A 20,027-nucleotide genomic window follows, 5' to 3' on the forward strand; every position below is an offset into this window, starting at 1 on the left:
AGGTGTTCATAATTGCTAACACACCTGTAACAGTCCGGGCTCATGTTCCTTGGATGTTTATATCTGGGCCCCCTTCTTTTTCCTCTCCTCTTGAAGGCTGAAATAGTCACATGTTTTCTATTTAACTGTTTTGCTGTTAAACTTCAGTCTTTTCTCTTTTGCTCTGCTTGTTTATAGAGAAGTACTGTCTCTTATCTCACTCTTTTTTCCCCTTAATTCCACCATGTCCTGGGACAACACGCACACCAAAAAAAACAAAAACAGCACATTCCTAAGAAGGGCTCTGGAGAAGCCCAACATCTCCCCGATTTGACAACCAAGGCTGAAATCAACCCAAGAACAGCTGGACTTCAACAGCTGTTGAATCGACCAAATGAACAGAGTCCCTTCAATGTTACTACTGAGAATCTCTGGGATTTTCTGCTTTGGAAAAGTTCTCCCACACTTTTTTTTTTGCCATTTTCCAGTAACTGTTTGGATTCATTTCTAGCATTTCCTGTGTTTGTCATATTAGCTGTTATTTATGACTTTGTTATTGCCTATATAGCACTTCTTTGCCTTTAAATTTTTTTTATTTTTTATTTTTTTTTATTAAAGAAGCTGTAGAGGGCTGATGCATCGTAAAAAAATGTTGATGCATTGATTGTACAAATGAACAGCTGATATATAAACACAAAGTTCTCACGATATCTTCCAGAGAGAACCCGTTTACCTTCAGCTATCATCAACCACTCAAAGAAACAAACACGTTTCACATTTCGTCGGAAGTTTTATTGGCTGGCAAATCATTATTTTTTTTAATAGGCAGTTAATTTATGTGACCTTCACATACTTGGACTAGTTCACGGGGGGCAACAACTCGCTTCCAGTCTAAACGGCGCAAATTCACTGTTTTCCAGTCACGGTTTCAAAAACTCGGTTCTGAATGTCATCCCAGCTGCCTCACGCTGAACAGCGAGTGGATCGAATGTCGCGGTCGTGGTCTTGTTCTTGGACGACGGTAAAAAGCATTGGGAGGACGACCAGAGCGTCGTTGCAGCACCGGCGGTGACGTCTTGGTCAAGAGGCAGCCGGGCTTAAAAAGGTGAAACTCTTAATACCCGTCAGTAACTACGTTCCATCACCTGCGGTCAGAAGCTCCAAAAGAATGAGATAATTTAGCTAAATAAAGTTTCCTTAACGCTCACAGTCAAGGTGAGAAGTTTCAAAGTTCAGGAAGAACCTGGAGAGGAACCACCGGTCTGTTCAATGGCAAGGAGTCATTGAAGGTGGTTTAGGGATTTGGTAAGGAAGCCTCCTTTTCTTTGAGCAATTTCTGCATTAGACAACAACCGTCTCTTCATTTTTAACCCTCTGTGTCTCCTAATCTATCGTTTAATCTGTTTGATCTCTCCTTATTGCCCGTGTGTGATGTTGGCTATTTGGGTCAAGTTTACATGAAACTTAAACAAAATAAAATACAGCCAGCCTCAAAATAGACTCTAAAGCTGAACCTTCTACAAAGTGCTCAACTATTTACGTGCAAATTATTGTCCTTGCTCAGCAGATATTTATTGTACAACCACGCCATGGAACATTTAAATGTTTTGCTTTGGGCCATTGACGATGACGTGCTGTTTGCATACAGGTGTTCGTCAAAACTGCAGACCTGGAGCAGAGACCTTAAATGTGGCTTAAAAAAAACTGCAGATGAGGATCTCAACACAGGTGATGTCATTTTACATCTGGCATTGTAGAAGACTGTGTGGACCTCAGCACAACTGCAGTGTGCATGGTCTGGTCAGTTCCTGTGTACTTCCCACATGTTAATTCCCATTAGGACAATTGAAGGTCAGTTTGGGCGTCAAATCTGACAAGATGATTATAAACATAACCTACAACAATACAAAAAAAGAAAGAAATAATATATCTTTTAAAGAAGACAACAAACTTAATTCTACCCACAAGAGTCAGTTTGAAATGTTTAAAGATGAGAAGCATCTGAACTTTGGAACAACATTCTCATTCAAGACACCTCAACATCAGGAAGGAAACAATAAAAACACCAAATGCTGCTGCTGGAGGGACTGTCTGGGGTCCAGGGTCTGAAAGTCAAAAGTCCTCACTTGGTTTAGATTTTAGAGCATCTAAAGTCATAAACACAGATTCAGACTCTGGCATAACAGTTTAATTCAATCACCCAGAACACAGCTATAAAACTAAGCTCTGTGTACATGGAAACACATTTGTTCGTCCATGCCAACGATGCTAAAAGCTTCTACTAGTAATGTCAGTGAAACAATTTAGGGTTCTATTTTACACGCAGCGCAAAGCAGTGCCAAACGCAACCTGACCAATCAACACAGTCCTTTTCCCAATGCCGCACCCACGTTATGTAAAAAGAAATGTACCTGCACCCATCTTAGCACCCATGGGTGTTTTAGCCTTACAATAAGGTGCACTGTTGCCGCATATAAATCTAGAAGCGGTGGAAAGCGAGTCCACGATTGACCGACAAAAAGCTGTGCTTCAGTCATCGGCGATGTGTTTAACCGTTACTTTAAGAGTACATTTTTAAGATAGTAATATGCGCCCACTTATTGTATGCGTGTGCACAACGCACGTACACTCTGCTTGTTGCACACACACAACACGCAAAGGATGAAAATGAAATGGGTTACAAATGTGAACGATTATTATTGTGGACATCAGTCTGCTTAATGTGCACATGAGCAGCTCCATTTCCCCTGCAGAGAAGAACATCTCCCAAGGTGCACCTGGCTCCTAAAGGGGATGGGAGATGTCACTAATTGGGTATTATTGGTTAATTCATGTTACACCCAAAGCGACCAAAGAAACTACCCGTTTGAACCATGCACCTGACTTCGTGTTCAGATTATCTGCTGTTAAACTTGCAAAAGTGGATTTCGATACGCACTAAACGAACTTGAACCAGGTGCTTTAGACCGTGCGCTTAGATCATCAAAATGTTGTCCTCAAACTCATGATAAATAAAAGTAAAACCCACCATGAGGCGTGTTTGTAAGAAGGAATTCTTGCTGGAAGTATGAACACAATTCTTATTCTATTCTCTCACACGATTGAAGGATTCAGCTCGAGATCGGGGCCTAAAAAAAACTTGATTTGGACATCCCTGACTTAAATCCCTTGCACGTAGAACTTCTGAAAATGACCCTTAAAATCAACATAATGCATAAAGATTGAAAAACAAATAGAAACACACTCAGCAGATCTGAGCTGTTTACAAAGTAAAGAACTTTACAAAGGAGATCTCCTGCTTTGTATGCTGGTTAATGGGAACCATTGCTAAACAAAGAAAACTTGGCCAGTCCCACACAGTTGTGTCAGTATTGTTGTGTATGCACAATAAATTAAATTGTCCCGCCTCCACATTAACAGAGAAACTATTGCTGTTTCCTAACAAGAATCATCGGCTGATAATTTGAAGAAGATGGGAGCAGTGACAACAACTGTAACCTGAAACATCAGTGACTCAGAGGAGTCCTCCAGAAAGCAGGGCACATTTTGAGTACTGGTCAATCCCAAGTAATCACGTACATTCTAGCCTATAATCAGTGTCTGTCTAATGGCTGCTAAATGAATTGTCTGACCGGCGGCCGAGAAAAACAGAGCAGGAGGAGAAGAAAAACACTGATGCAGCCTAATGAAAGATAAGCTGGTTATTATAAGTCATTACCGAGAGGCTAGGCAGAGACCACAGACATTCCTCCTGACAAAACACACTCACACTTTGGTTGTCAACTGTAGATTTTTCTGCCTTCTCTGCAATTTCTTGCCGTGCATGTTTCCCACCCCCTCCCCTCTGTACACATTTAAGGGACATTTAGGAGAAAAATGGACACTTTATTTTCTCGTTGACTGCATCTTTTTCCATATGCACCTCCTGTTGGTGTGTCTCTCTCTCTCTCTCTCTCTCTCTCTCTCTCAGAGCAGATGGATGGTGGGTGGTCAGGAAAGGGTTAAGTGCTGTGCTCCATTAACTCTGCTTTAAGAGTGTGCTGGAAGCTACTGGTTCAGCCTTTAAATACAGTCATTTGACACATCCAGCCAGGGGATTGTAGCAGAGACTAGCTGCTATCCCACACTCAGGCTTCAAAGGCGAGCTGGTGTGTCGACATCACACTGCTCTGGACAGCATGAAGGCGCTCTTATTCACCTGCGTGCTGGTGCCGTGGCTGGCGGCAGCCTCAGCCAGGAGGGTTGACCAGGACTCACAGCTGATACCGGGATCTCTATCTGGCAGCCAGCTGAACGGATACTTCAGTGACCATTTGAAATCGAGGAGGGCGAGGGTGAGAACTTTACTATTTACGTCGAAGAAGAAAAAAAAAATGTTTTCTTCACTGATAATATTTCATTTTAAATATTATTCGTCACTAAAATTTACAAATTTGTTCAAATTACAAGTAAAAGTAATCCAATGTCAACAAGTAAACATTTTGAATCCATAGCTCTATTTTGCAGCATGATTTGGGGAATTTGTTTTTACCTACCAAAGACGTATTTATAAATGCAAAATAAAAAATAAAATTGCAATCCTGTGTATGGAATTAAATTAAAAGCTTAAACGTTCTGCTTTTGTTACAGTAAATATGAGCACAGAGGTACATTGCCAAGATTTATATCACACCAGACTTTTTTTATTGGGTTAAAATTTTTTTTTTTTTTTTTTAAATAATTTAGCCACATGATACTAGAAATTAATAGTCCACTTCATGGTTGGGTCAATTAATCAGCTTTCTCCTACTTGGAAACGACAGAACCTGTCAGCACTTTATTTAACCTTCCTCCTCCTCCAACAGATAATAATTCATTCAGCTCACAGTTCCAACACACACACAAACTCTACGCTGAATCAACCACACTAACCCTCAACCAACCACACTAAGCCCTTTAAAAAAATATTTGGAAGAACGGAAACCAAAACTCGGATCCGATTTGTCCTTCGGGAAACACTTGCACAAAGAGGAGAAACCCGCAAGCGGCCCACAGAGCGAGAGGGTAAGAAGTAAGTGTGAGAGAATATGGCCGTGGAGCATGACTTCGGTTTTAATGAACTTTGTTTGGGACCAGCTGTTTTTCATACAAACTCCCATCAGTGCCAGGCCCTTCAGACACAGGCCTCCTACCCTCCACTGCTGCTACAATAAACAAGGTTTATTAGGTTAACTTTTTAATCCACAATGTGGAAAGTTCTGCTTTCTCCCCTGATTGGTTTGAGGAATACTCAGTTAGTTCGGGGTTGTGGTTAGTGTCTTCGAGGAAACTTTGATTGGATGCAGCCAGTCAATGGAAGTGAAAACCGGTCTAAACAAACACTAAAGCCGTGGTGATGTAGGACCTTACTTTCATTAGCAGGTAGTTTACCAGTAGCTTTATAGTTCCCGTCTCTTTTGATTGTAGCTCTTCAGATAAGTCCTCAGATTGATGAGCTTGATGATCTAAGTTACCCTGGCAACAAAGTTGAAAGCTTTTAATTTGCCAGGACCAGGTTGAAGGATGGAACGTTTTTCAATCTCCTCCAACGGTCTACGAGTTCCTGAGGTCGGGGGTAAAAAGGTTAACTTGTGGTTTTATCATCTGCCCAAGTCTGTGAGGGTCAGCGCGGACCCCTAAAATGTGGACGGCAACATAAAGCCCAAAATTTGAGGCTGTGTGATCCACATTACAAAAGATCACTGACTGCACATCAAGCCAGAAAAGTAACATGAATGTTTTTTTCCCTGCATTGAATTTACCCATCTTTGGTCCCATCCTCATTAAACGGTCACACAAACAAACAAACAAACGTCGTGTTTTCTGATATGGAGGTGCAGTACGAGTTCATGTAACTTTACCCCCAACCGCAGTATGTAAGGCACGTCCTAGGTTCACAAGCCTTAGAATGCACGACTTTCCCACCAGCCTGATTCTCATTGGCTTCTACAGGACAGACGTTAGGTTTCACTTTACAGAGCCTGGTCACTGTTAGTACAAAGAGACTTCGGAAAAAAGATGTATCGACCAGGGAAGAACAGCGTCAGACATCAGAGCCACGAGCAATAACTTTAACACTCGCTCCCTGATAACCAGAATCGTGCAGACTGGAGCAGTTAAAGCTGTGGCCGGTCGTCAGCTGAAATTAGCGAACTGTGTCACAAATCAGCCGCCTGATTCGTTTCAGTCAGATGTTGGCACAGTTACAGAGGAAATGTAGTGACTCTGGCCAAAACAAGCCCGCGCAAACGTCAACCTGCTTTACTTTTGTGGAACCCAATCTAACCCAATAATCCACCGATGCAATGCCAATCAAATAAATGCCAGCACACATTCCTTGTAGATGTCTTTTTTTAAAAAGGAACAGAGCAAAGCTGCTTTTCACCTGAAGAATGTGCACCAAGACAACTTGCGAGAGTCAAAACTTCTGCCTTATATTGTTATAAACGGCTATTCAGTGTTTTAGTTTAAATAAAACCTTTAAACTCATTATTCTGTGACTGAAACTGGACTTCCTGGATCACAATCCATGTTACGACCACCAATACAGACCACAGTGACGTTAACAGTAGGAATGTTGACGCAGCCGAAGTTTATTAGACCCAACAAGGTCTCTAAGAGACTTTATGTTCTTGTTCTCTCATGATTAAAATCACATATTCAGCTGTCACTGTTCACAATGAATTCTCAACAGTCAGACTTCATTTTGCTACAACTACGGTGTGCAAAGTGTGTTCACCAAAGAAAAGAATGAGTTCATCACAGTCTAGATGCTGGTGGGTGAAAACTATTGTGCATTTTATTCACTTTAACCTTAGTATCAAACCTGACTACCTTGTCCTACTGATGAACAGTTCATTTTATCGTGGCCTCTTAATGGTCTTAACTGAGTGTGCCAAAACACAGTACAGAGATTTAAAGTTTTGTTTCATCTTTATTTGGTTTCTATCCAAAATGCTGTGTCAGCACATATCTAAAGCTCACTTAAACCCTGGTGGTGTCAATGTTTTGCCAATGAGCTGGCAGCTATATGAACAGGCTGTGTTTTGTCCTGCAGAGGGCGCTGCCTGCTGCTGATGAGCCTGATGACAGCCCAATCCCAGACGGAGGAGACGCCTCAGGTAAGATAAAGACCTGTTTAACTCACCTGCACCTGGTCACACAGAAAACTGAAATGATAGGAGATGTTTAAAACTGCTTTGTGATTTGTTTTGAGATGCTTCGACTCCGTCTGTGGCTTCGAGGTTTGGGAAAAGTCAGTCAAAGACAAACTACAGCTTTCTCAGAACAACATCAGGGTTTTGTTTGGTTTGAACGAAGAAGGAGGCCTGTCACAATTATTGCATAATCACCTGATCACAATCATTTGAGCTGACCGCAATCATTTTTCATAATCATCATAATCGTTTCCATTCATCTGCAAAACATCGGTGGAAATGAACACAGATTTCTGGCATCTCAAATGGAGGGATTTTCAGACTTTTTGTCTTATGTGATGAATGGAAAATCTTTGGGTTTATATTGGCTGGTCTGACCAAACAAGACATCTAAATAGATCACCTTCGGATAAAAGAAAGACAGCCTCAGTCTGAATTGAATCAAACTGGATCAACGGTCAGTACTTGTGCATTGTTAAAAACAGCAACAGCTCTCTATTGACTTAAATGCAAAACAAACCCGCAGCAGATTATTGTGGAGAAAGGCTTGATTTTGTGGTGGTGACTGTGTTGCAGACCTTCCCACCTGCCTGCTGTGTGTGTGTCTGACGGGCTCCGTGTATTGTGAGGAGGTCAGTCCAGACATAACCTCTGTTCCCAAGCTGCCTAAAGAAACTGCCTACCTGTACGCCCGCTTCAACAAGATCAAGAAGATCAGCACCAAAGACTTTTCTGATATCGGTAAGTCTGAAAACTGTCACTTATCAGAGCCTGTTGATTTCTCAGCCCAGACGTGCCACCAACGATGATGTCATCAAAGGGTTATTTTAGCTTGGTCATGGAGTGCAGTCGTCTAATGCATTGTACTCTCAAAGGTTCCATAATGGAAATAAAAAAGCGACGTCGCAAAATGACAATAATGAAGTGGTAATAAGTATGCAAATCCTCACTTACTGCTCACTAGTGATTGGCTATTAAATAGGAAGAGAATGAATAAACAAAAGGGGTGATTTCAGCCTCAGAGTTCAAAAGAGACAGTACATGAAAAGTCTGAAAGATTTGGGTGTTCACCACGTAGGCGCTAATGAAAATGTGCTATCGAGCTGCAGTGAAGTGTAGAATACAATGTTTTTAAAGCTTGACCCAACTCGAGAACTAAAGTTGTGGATATCTCGGCCTCGGCTGCACCGACTTTGAACTTGATGGAAGGAAAGAACGTAAATCACGAGAGAACCACTTTGTAAATGGTCATCCAATGCCGACAGAGTAGCCATGAGACAAGATAATAATTTGTATGATTTAACTCGGCAAGAGATATCAGACACAAAGATGGATGTCGCAGTAGAATGCAACATTAATAAGGTAAAGGAAAATAAGACAGTCAAAGTGACTACAACTCTCGTAAAAGTTTCCTTTCACCCCTCATCTGTCAACAGTGACTCTGAGGAGGATTGACCTGACGGGGAACATGATCTCAGAGATCGAAGACGGGGCGTTCTCCAAGCTCGCCCTGCTGGAGGAACTGTCTCTGGCCGAGAACAAACTGGTCAAACTTCCGATGCTTCCTGCCAAACTCACATCCTTCAACGTCAACTACAACCTCCTCAAGACCAGGGGCGTCAAGGCCAACACTTTCAGGGTACGTCATCGACACCTCTCCTGACTTTTCAATCAGAAAAGTCCTCACTGCGCCTGTTGCAGTTACTACATAGATTTCTAATCGTAATCGTTTGAGACGACTGCAATCATTTTTCACAATCGTAACAGTTTCCATTCATTTGTGTTAAAACTACTGGAAGACAAACAGAAATGTCAAATTTCAAGTTCTAATCCACGATTAGAGGCTTGTCTGCCTCTCCTTTAATGACATCATCTCATCACACCAATTTGTCCGCCTGTGGATTAACGGCACATTAGTGGAATATTAGTTCCCCCGACTGTTTATCTCGAGATGCTTAACTTCTAATGTTCGACCGACCGCATTTCTATTGACATTGATAACATGGATTTAGTTGCAAAGCCAAACACCACGGCCAGTAAATGTGTCTTCTTCTTCTTCATAAGGTGTATGTCTATTATTAAAATATAAAATGAACAGAAAAACACAACTGAATTGTTTAGTCTATCTGGTTGAACCAGAGTGCGGTTAATAATAAAGTATACTCTGTATATAAAGTGTTCATCTCAACATAGTAATCTCCACTGTCCAAATCCCCCCCCCCCCACAGAAACTAACCAAGCTGGTCAACCTGTTCTTGGCCAACAACCAGCTGGAAGCAGTTCCTCAAATCCCGGAGAACGTTCACATCTTACATCTACAGGTTTGGATCTTTTACTGGCACAACATACACAGACAAATTCAGTTTAGACGCCACTGATACACTCTGATTGCCGTACAACTTTTTTGTGTTCTAGATATAGTGAAAAACTGATTATACAATTTTTCTGCTCTAAGTGAGAATCAGATTTTTAACCAAAATCACAGTACAATGTTACAACCGTGCTACAATCTCAACATCGTTTCTATTTCCTGCAGAACAACAACATCACTGAGGTCAACGTCAACACCTTCTGCAGGTCAAATGACACCTACTATCTACGACCAAGCCTCAGTGAGGTCCGTCTGGACGGCAACCCGGTGGTGCTGTCCAAGTTCCCCGACAGCTTCACCTGTATGAAAATACTGCCTGTCGGACGGTACCGCTGAGGCAGCAGGAACTTTACTGCAGCCCCGGTTTTTTTTTTGCTGATGAAGCAGTTTTCTCACAACGAAGCACTGGGGGATACCGTGACCTTCTGGATTTTGGGGAGCTGGTCCCACAGGTGTCAACGTTTTATACTTCAGCAAACCTACAAACAGCTTGTGTCACTGTCAGGTCGAAATGAAACCCTTCACTGGACTGGGGGTGTAGAGTTGAAGGTGTTTCTAAACTCATCGAGGGGTCTTTTACTGACTGGTTGGGAGTATTAGGCATTTCAGCTTCTGCAGGAAGTTGCATATTAAGAGTTGTTAAGCATTATTCACATGAATTGATGCAAAGCCACACAAGAAACCGTGTGAAGGTCTCAATATGCTTCAAGCAAACTCGTTTGTCCAACCATGTCTAAAAATCGGTGTTTTTACCCGCGATGTCCTCACTGAAAGGTGGAGCTGTCACATCCTCTTGGCTGCAGCCGACCGCATGCCTGATCTATTTACAAAGAACTGTCTTAAGTTGAAGCAGTTTTGATGCATTGAGTCAAAACAAATGGGGATAACAGCACACGCTTTCAGTCTGCCACACCTCCACACTGCCGGCGTTTGTCAGATTGCTTGTTTTTGGAAAATTTATCCAAATTGTCCGACGCAGCCTTAAATTCCACAACAAATTCTGCTTGAAGCACACTGAGGTATTCAGACTCTGGGACTGGAAGTCACAGTCTTTCCTCGTACAACTAATCGAACCCCTCGGATGAGTGGAGCGGTTTCCACAACTCTACGCTTGACAGTCCAAATATTCATTTTTTTCATTTTGACCTGACACTCCACTACCTGAAGGAAACACAACACTGCTTGTGACCTTGGACCAACACAAACGCACACCTGCAGCCACAAGCCAACAGGCTTGCTTGTAATTAACTGTACTTATGAGTTTAAAGCACAACAGCAGGAGGTTTTCTCAATGAATTCTGAAACAGAAGCATGTTGTTGCTATACGTAACGTTAAGTAGTAAAGAAATGTATTTAAATTCAAGATATTACTGCAAAACTTTTGACTTGTTTGGCAATTTTGCTGATCTAAACAAATAACTGGAGAAAAATCTCTTTATTTTAATGAACTGTTTAAAAGGCAGATCACAAATTCCACCTTGTTCATTGTGAGTCAGGCATTTTAATTGCACCTCAGTCAATACATGACTAAAGTTGAGAGGCGTTAGAGGCTTTTTTTTTGGTTGGCTTTTAAGTTAATACAAAAATAAGTTTTGGAAATAGAGATTTATTTCAAAATCCAGATATTTCTGCAGTTAAAGGGAACATATTGCTTACGTCTCCTGGTCTACATTTTTATTCTGAGGCTCTGCTGTTATATTTCTGCATGATATACAGTTAAAAATCTCCATATTTATAATGGCCCTTTGTGCAGGCTTCAGTTCAGCCTCTGACTGAAACAGGTCGTTTTAGCTCCTGTCTCTTTAAGGCCCTCATCCTGATCAGCTGATTCTCGGCCGACTTCTTTTTGTCTTTCTCTACTCAAAATGTCAACTTACCAAATCCAACTGACTGAATAACTTTAGCAACAAAGGCTCCAGAACAGACGCCAGTTTGAAGTATTTAGTCAAACAATCTGATTAGTTTGATGATTAGAAATAAGGCATTTAAAAAAGCCTCATCTTATGACTCACTTGGGGCCATTTTCACATATATTAACCTCCAGTTTTGGAACTTTTACAGAGACATTCCTGATGACAGTAGGAGGGAAAAGTGACTTTAGTGACGCAAAAAAATACTTGATACCTGCATGTTGATCTGTAGTCTTTTTTTTTTCAGCTGAATAGTATCATGCGTGGATTAATGTCACTTTAAATTACTCCATCAAAAGCCTCTCCATGAGAAAAACGGTCATGTGGACTGGTCCAACTACAGGCTTTCTTAAGTATTTTGTTTTTAATTTATAGACTCTAGTTAAAGTGAACTGGGGGACAATGTACGTATCTATGAACTACAGTAATGTGAAAGTTACTCCTCTCGCTTTTGTCTGCTTTTAAAATGTCTTGCTTTTGTCCCTAACTCTTCCCTTCCAGTAATAAAAATGACTTTAGGGATTATTACTGATGTGAATAAGACAGTGGTGTACAGGAAGATGTGTATGTGACATGGCTATGTTTAAAGATATTTTAATAAAGTTAAACTTTTTTAATTAAAACATGTTTGGGATCATTGTTAGAGCAGGTGTTACCTACGAGAAAGAGTGTTTGGAATATTTAGCCTCAGGTACAGGTACTGATTGATTTAAGTTCGAGATGTCACCTGATGAGAGTAGTCGTAGTAAAACATATTTATAACATGGTCAGGCTGTTTTATGTCAGTGTTTTCATTCTTTGAATTACTTTGCAATATCCGTTTCAGGACAACAGCAGATTTTTTTTTCTAGCTTCCTTAATGTTGCGTTCACTGTTAACATTCTCCTCTAGCATGAGAAGCACACGAGCAACCCAAGGATACTCATCCAGATCCAGTTTCCTTTTTTAAAAAGAGATGCACGCTAGTCTCGAGGTACACTGGAGCAACGAAGCCTACCAACGTACCTGCCACAGCTAAACTTAATCCTTTTAACACAGACCTATACATTTAATTTAAGTGTTATTGTCACAGCCAAAACACACCTGGGCAAATCTATTATTACGGTCAAAACCTCAACACCCACATTCAACTCAAGCACGCAGATTAGAGATCGAATACTGCTCGCAGCAATTACAGGTTGAAATGTTCATATTACCTCTCATTACTAACGTTTTCTACCTAAAGAACAGTGACAGGATCCTGATAGAGGTTCATAAAGACAGGTCGACATCATTGGGTTTACTTGAATCCCTTTAGTTGCAATTTCCAATGAAAGCACAACCTCCGATGTTGGAATCGGTCGATATAAAAATGTCAACTGTAAATACTAATAAATGCATCAGTACATTTTGTTATTTATGTGGTATAACTCCAGCTAATGTTGGTATGTTGGTGGTCATTGCAAAGTGCTGGAATAACAAACCGTTTTGAGCCACACTGCTGTTTGTGCATTAGTGAGCACAGATGTTTACATAAATTTGTCCCCAATGTCAAAATGCTAATCTGTGATTGGCCACACGCTCAGTAATGTCTGTGGTTCGTAACTGTACGTAGCAAAACATCATCTGCCGTCCAGTGACTGGTTGGTTAATGCTGTGGTCCACCAGAAAGACAAACATGGAAACAAAATCCTGGCCTGGATTGTGAGAAACAGTTTTTTTTTGTTTGTTTCTTTAGTCCACTGTATATGGATATGTTTTGTCTGTGGGTCATTAAAGCATGGAATACCTTACAGCAGGATAGCTACAATGGGAATTATCTTTTTCCATTGTAACACTGAAGAAAATGCAAGTAAAGCAAAATAAGAGTTTAGAGCACACGGTGCCGGTATGGAAAATGTGGGTTAATCCTCCTTCAGCCATCCAACTTGGCAGGACTTTACATTCTCTGAGTAAACAGGAGAATAGGTTCCATATTGCTTCTGCAGCTTGATGTGCTACTTGACATTTTACTGCTACCCTCTTCAATGAAGTCCCGCCCTGATATGCCCACTCTTATTTCACGCCTACCGCATTAACCTTCAAGTTTCTGCCATTTCATCATCGTGACATCCGGCCTCTGTACGAAGTGTCATTGTATCTTCATGTTTGACGGGAGCCGACCACTTACACAAACTAAGGCTGGCGCTACACTTTAAATCAGGTTTTTTTTGGGTCATTTTTTAGACTTCCAGACATCCAAACATCCATTCAGCTACAATATCATTCAGCTCATTTATTGAAGTTAGGCCAAAGAAGTACATGTTTCCAAAATTTCACTCATATCACCAGAAATCTCCAAAAGAACAGTACTGTTAAGGATTTTTTAGTTTGGGAGCCCACATTGGGTTTCATGAAAACGACCCTGATTATCAGGGATTGAGTCCTCGGAGTAAAACAGTGGGTGATAACAAGTTGAAGGAAGTTTCCCCCGAAAATGAACGCGAGTGTAAGAATTATATTGCCATTTTACAATGTAAAACCTGAAGCCAGTCCACTCTGGGCCACAAACAGAAACCCTGAGCTCTGACTGAACAAGAGAAACAGTCTCCTCCACTGATAGATGAGGGTGGAACTCAACAAAGGTTAAAAGATGAAATCCAACCTGAAGCTGCCATCATACATGTTCCTGCCCCAATATATTGACTGACTGACATCTGGTCTCCCCACCAAAGCAAATAAAGATGGACTGAAGCCTTTTATCACGACAAATGATGGAGATATGTCATTAAGCAACGAGCCGAAACGTTGCTTCAAGTTTGTGGACTAACTAAGAAAAACTACCGCAATCACGTTGGGCCAAAACAACAAAAATACGAGTTAGGAATTCATGTTATCAGTGGTGTGACAGGAAATAAAGGACAGACCAGAGTCTCCCATATTCATGGTGACAAAATAATAGTTCTGTGTCACGTGTGAGCAGCAGACAAATACGTAAACATCACAGTAAGCAGGTGCACAAAAGGTGTTTTTTTTGCCCGACTGGAGTCCATGTTAGTGCAGGTGTGTCGTCACTTACTTGGAAGTGCTGGAAGGTTCTGCACCGGTCGTCACATCTGTTGGAGAACGTCCTTAAAGTCCTGAAGAACAGCAGAAGATCCTGGCTCTCCTCCACACTGAAATCACATCGCACACACCATTAAAGGTGTTTGTTTAAGTGTCCCAGTAGCCAGACGGTTCCAGCTCATCTTACGCAACCATAACATCCTCGGTTTGATTCAGAGCGTCACGATCGCTCTCTCTTCTATCCGTACATTCGCTCTCATTGTTCAAACAAAGGTGAAAGGAGTTTATTTATTCAGCCTCCCTCAAAAGTCTCATTAGCATGTTAGCATGCTCAGAATGACATCGCTAACAGGTGTATGGCGTTTGTGTGTTAGTTTGCTCTGATTTGCAGTAAAAACAAAGAACAGGTGAACTTGATGTATTTGGTCAAAACCTAAAGGTATTGGACAAATTCATATTTCAACCCTCTGGTGGTGCTACAGAAAACTTCTGTGGATCAACAACATTTCTCGCCAATTAATTTGCACTTAAATTCAAATTGCTCTTTGAACAAACTGGAAACAAAGAGAAACAGGAAGAAAAAAAAATAAAGAAAAAAGGGAAAATTTTGAAATTCAGAATTGTCTTTTTGTTTCAGAAAAACATTTAAACTTTAAAAAAGTGTTTAGTAATGAATTATGCTATTTGTGCATATTTTGATAGAAACTACAATAACCAAAGACTTTCAGTCTTCACTGCAGAAAAGTCCATTTGAATAGTCTTTGTAAGCAACACATACTAAAAAATAAATAACCTTGTGTCCCTAAATACTCTAACAAGCAGCGTTAATTCCTGAATCCCCCAAAAACTGTCAACGGGAGGTTAAAAAAAAAAAAAAAAAAAAAAAAGTGGAGGAGGTGTTTCCTTGTGTAGCGTATGTTGTTTATAGAAAAATTAAATCTTTGTTTTGGTCTGATTTGGTCTGTCTGAGCCTCGAGACATGCTGTTAAAGGATTTCCAGAGTTTTCCTTGGGGGCCCAGGGCTAGACGGCAGCCGGGTTAAGTTTCCAGATGACTGTTATTCCACACAGAGCTGATGGAAACATGGCAGCACCCTGATGGAGCTCTACCAAACAGACAGAGAGAGAGAGACTGATGCCTCGTTCGGTGTTATATCGAACTGATCTGGTCGTACTGGTTCTCAACACGGAATCAAAATCCTCGGTGTAGAATGAGATCAATCATACTGCTCGTAAAGGCCTCATTATACAGTGATTCTGACGAGATCGGTGGATTTGAGAGTTTCTAGAAGCAATAACAACTTGTTTCCACCAAAAAAGTGGAAAGTTATCAAATTTTACAAACAACCTCTGACTAGAATATTTGAGTTTTTTTTTTTTTTTTTTTATTCCTTGTCCTACAAACATATTTTAATTGGTACCAAAAATTAATCTTTAGAAGTTAATCCGCAACTCTGAACTCTTTAAGAAAGTCGCTTAAAAGGACATTTTCTAACGAATGAGTACTAGAGTGTAATTTTGTAAAAATAAACATTTATTCCTACTTTCAAACAAACCAGACAGCCCTGATTGAAATCTCTCAAAGACCCACAGGACTGAAAGATCTTTACTACCGACCAAATTACAACAATATTTTCTTTGTAGGTAAAATGACCACCAGAACACGATTCCCAACTTTCTTTGCCTCGTAATTCCATCTAACCAGTAAACCTGACTTTTTAAGTCAACACAGAAGCTGATGAAGTCGTTTTCAGGAGCACTTCACTTAAAGAAATGAGTTGATTTAAGGCTTGTTATTTCTGCAAATTAACTTACGAGAGCCAGCACAGCTGCCGCCAACTCATCAGTACTTGTCACCATTCTTCCTGGCAACATAATCGATCCCATAAAATTTCCTGACAACATTCATGCTCAACAGAGGATAAATTATTGGACTTTAATGACATCATGTTCTTTAAACAAGTGGGTGTCGCAGTTCTTGCCACAGAAATCACAACTTTACACTTTCCGATTTACATTTTCTGCTTCTGTTGCCCGACAACTGAAGAATATGAAAGAGTGATTTAGTTTTGGCTCATAAATACGTGTTTTTTTGGCCCATTTCATGTTTTTGATATTTAGTTACAGTAAATGACAGGAAACGTGGTGGCAAGAAAGTTTCATTGCACCATTCAAAACTGGGGATGTTGCTGCACAGTCAGCGTCTTTACAACTAGGCCACTGCTGTGCCTGAATGTGGACTGTTGTCGCGTGTGTTCATGTGACCTCTGATGTGAACCCTGCTTCTTGCCAGGTTTCGTACCTGCCGGTTTCTTGGTTACCGCTTAGCTGTAATATGGTGCTGTGAATTGTCCATGTGAAGTCCGTTGCTGAGGGCTGATGAACAGGCAGCCAACGTAAACTTGGTGAATACTTTAACATTGTGAATGAATGAATTACACAATTGATTAACTTTCTATAGAGACAATTCTTTCTCTGACTTTTATGGGTTTTAGCATTCTCTCGTCAAATCGAAGTATGAAAAACGGTAACAGTAAAAGTTAAAGAAAGAAGCATTAGAGGGAGTAGAGGGCAGAAATACAATGATATGGTATCACAGCAACACAAAAAAAATAAATTAAGTGGGGTTGCTTCACTGGTGTCCCCCTAAATTAAAGAAAAATTATATTTCCCAGTCATTAAATACAAACATATCTGAACATGACTTTTAATGTAAAAAAAGCAGAATATGAACCTGTTTAAGGTGAAAACATTTCCCGTATAAAGTAGATCCTGTGTGCAATAATGCAGGTTTTGCAAATGTCTTGCTCATTAAGCAAGTAATTGTGACCTGAAGCATCTTTTTAGGCTTCAGGAATATTTTTTTTTATTTGTTATTGGCCTACATGTGTAACTACAGGGATTCTGTATTGGACTGTGAGAACTGCCAAAAACATGGGTGGCCACAGAGCAGCGCTGTTAACTTTAATACTAACAAAGTTAAGAGACCACTTCAGGGAGACAGATGTGGGAACAACACGTGTCTAATGAACAAATAGAACCAGCGAAACTCCTATCAGTCAGTATTTATCTGAAACGGTACAGACCAGATTGATTTGATCGATTGTCAGTTAGATTTGGGCTGTAAAACTGACTCTCCATCTCCCACTCACACACACTCTGACAAAGCACCAGTGTTGAATCAGTATCTTTGTATTTTTCCATCTGTTGTTTGCCAGACTTCTGCAGACTGGGACGTACGATCCAGATGTGGTTTGGCCTCGGATATAGAGCAAATCAGACTCCCGCTCCGTGTTGCTGGTCCACTGACTGAGCAGACGCTTTCGGACACATTTGTGGTTAAAGGGACACAAAATGCACCTGGGACGTAAACACACCGCATTGCGTCCATATCTAACATCTGAAGGAGCCTCACTTTGATCTTACGGGAGCACGCTGCTTTGTTGCGCATTGAAATACTGGAAAAATATATAAGTTGCGTACTGTGAGCACTGGTTATTGTTTTAATGATCAAAGCTGACACAACCAAAGACTGGTGGAGGCAACAACCAAGTGGAAAATGTATTGATCTTCTAGTGTTAAGTGATTCTCTCCTGAAACATTCAGCACCGATATCTTTAAATGGTATTATTTTTAGGAAAAGTACCACAAAAAAAACACAGGGACAGTGATAAAGAAAACATAAAACAAGCGATTTAACAAATAACAATGAAAGTACAGCAGATATTTGATTTGATCATGTCAGATAAATCAGCACAACTGTTTCTTATAACTGTAAAACATTTCAGTACAGAAAAGTCCAAAGATAGCTCTGAGCTCATTTAGAGTTTATTTTTGGAATAAAACTCTCACTGCATATCTTGGTCACTATTATTCTAGAAGTAATTTTGTGGGATCCAAAAATGCTATTTGTTATTGTAATGTTTTTTGGGTTTTTTTTTTACATCAAACATATATTCCTATCAATGTTCCCCTACCATTATTTTATTTTTTTTTTTTATTTCACTTTATTAATCCCCGAGGGGAAATTTCTTCGCCACAGCAGGGGGGCTCTCAGGGGGAACTGCTGCAACAGGCTGCCACTAGCGCGGCGCCAGGTAACCTGACCTGAGGTGCATGTTTTTGGATGATGGGAGGAAGCCAGAGAACCCGGAGAGAACCCACGCAAGCACAGGGAGAACATGCAAACTCCGCACAGAAAGGCCCAGGACCGGATTCGAACCCGGAACCTTTTTGCTGTGAGGCGACAATGCTAACCACTGCACCACCCTCAACACTAACATTACAACACTAAGGCGCAGCACTATGAGTTTTGTTTTACCTATGTTTGGTGATTAACATTTTATGGCAAACAGCGCATGCTTAAATAAATATTGCAATTATAATAGTCCAAAATTACATGAAAATGCAAAGGGTTTAGTCAAATAACTTCCCACCATCGCAGCAGCAAAGTTCTCCAGAAACCTCAGAAAAACCCTGGCTGTTGGATTTGTAAAAGTCAACGTTGGTCTCAAAAATGCGATCTGAAATCATGGAACGCGTCTATTCTGCTGGAAGAAGCCTCAGAAGACCAAAGAAAAAAAAAAGTGTTAACATACTTGATCGATGAGACTCAGAATAACACGTTTAGATCAGCGCTTCGCCGTCCCGCCTGTGAACTCTTTTTTTTTTTTTTTCCAGCCACAGTTGAAGACCAATATTCTACATTTCCAGATAAGGAGAAGCTTCAGCTTCATCCTTGAAATCTGGCGAATCGTTGAACACTGACAACAGGCTCATCCTATGGTAACAATTACATTAAGGAGTACTTGCCCCTTCATCTGATGGCTCCTGTCTTTGTCATGGGGTCGATGGCTCCAACAATGCAAGGTCGTCATAGTGAGTGCAAAAGCATCCTTTTACCCTCACAGACCTTAAGGTGAAATATCTTTCACAGTCAGAATCGGTTCCACATTGTTTCTCAGATGTTTGGTATTATAATCATTTTTACACCTCGCTAAATTCTTCTTTCTGTTAACAAACAAAACATAAATGATCTAGTTTGTGATAGATTGGCAAAGCATTTTAAGAATGTGATATTTGTCATAAACTGACTATAATAATAAAAAAAATAAAAAATAGCCTTTTGGCTAACTTTGCCACATATTCAGCTATTTGTATAAATATACACGACTCCTGTTAAATATAAAAAATAAATAAAATCTCACATTCTCACCAGACCACGAACCACCAGAAATTCTGATTTATGGAGAAGAAAAAGATTCCATGTTGAAATATCGTTTGCGACCCTCAGGCTTTGATAGCAATTAACATTTTGTTTTTACAGGAGTGTAAAAAAAAAAAAAAAAAAAAAAAAAAAAGCACCTGGTGGGGAAGAGATGGTGACTAAAGCTCCAAACATGACTGAGTAAACCTAATAAGACCCGTTTCAGCTCAGACAGTTTGAACAGGGGGAAAAAAAAAAAACAAAAAAACAGGTGCAACTCGTATTAACGATGGCTCTGCTCCACTTACAGGTGTGTGCCAGTACGCCAGCACACCTAAATGGAATCCAACCGTGGTGGATGTA

At 40.4% G+C, this 20,027-nt stretch overlaps 2 protein-coding genes across 2 annotated transcripts in view; one reads left to right on the plus strand and one right to left on the minus strand.

Moving 5' to 3' along the window:
* Positions 1-20,027, minus strand: part of cenpp (centromere protein P) — a 79,867-nt gene that overhangs the window by 55,639 nt on the left and 4,201 nt on the right. The window contains exon 6 of the mRNA XM_069711328.1: positions 14,473-14,569. Coding sequence (XP_069567429.1) covers positions 14,473-14,569 — 97 coding nt within the window. The remainder of the gene's footprint in view (positions 1-14,472; positions 14,570-20,027) is intronic.
* Positions 4,016-12,058, plus strand: ogna (osteoglycin, paralog a). The gene is made up of 6 exons (XM_069711283.1): positions 4,016-4,313; positions 7,055-7,118; positions 7,731-7,895; positions 8,591-8,793; positions 9,383-9,475; positions 9,691-12,058. Exons 1-6 carry the CDS (start codon positions 4,158-4,160, stop codon positions 9,859-9,861), a joined length of 852 nt encoding a protein of 283 aa, XP_069567384.1. The 5' UTR covers positions 4,016-4,157; the 3' UTR covers positions 9,862-12,058.

The sequence above is a fragment of the Brachyistius frenatus genome, unplaced genomic scaffold (genome assembly GCF_029030835.1).
Source record: "Brachyistius frenatus isolate BFR_SWC_R1_liver_20210118 unplaced genomic scaffold, ASM2903083v1 Contig_98, whole genome shotgun sequence".
NCBI lineage: Eukaryota > Metazoa > Chordata > Actinopteri > Embiotocidae > Brachyistius > Brachyistius frenatus.

Excerpts from the sequence above, each read along its gene's own strand:
- ogna (XM_069711283.1), top strand. The coding sequence starts at position 4,158 with ATGAAGGCGCTCTTATTCACCTGCGTGCTGGTGCCGTGGCTGGCGGCA. Across the intron at positions 7,896-8,590 it reads CAAAGACTTTTCTGATATCG|TGACTCTGAGGAGGATTGAC; the intron begins GTAAGTCTGAAA and ends ATCTGTCAACAG. Across the intron at positions 8,794-9,382 it reads TCAAGGCCAACACTTTCAGG|AAACTAACCAAGCTGGTCAA; the intron begins GTACGTCATCGA and ends CCCCCCCCACAG.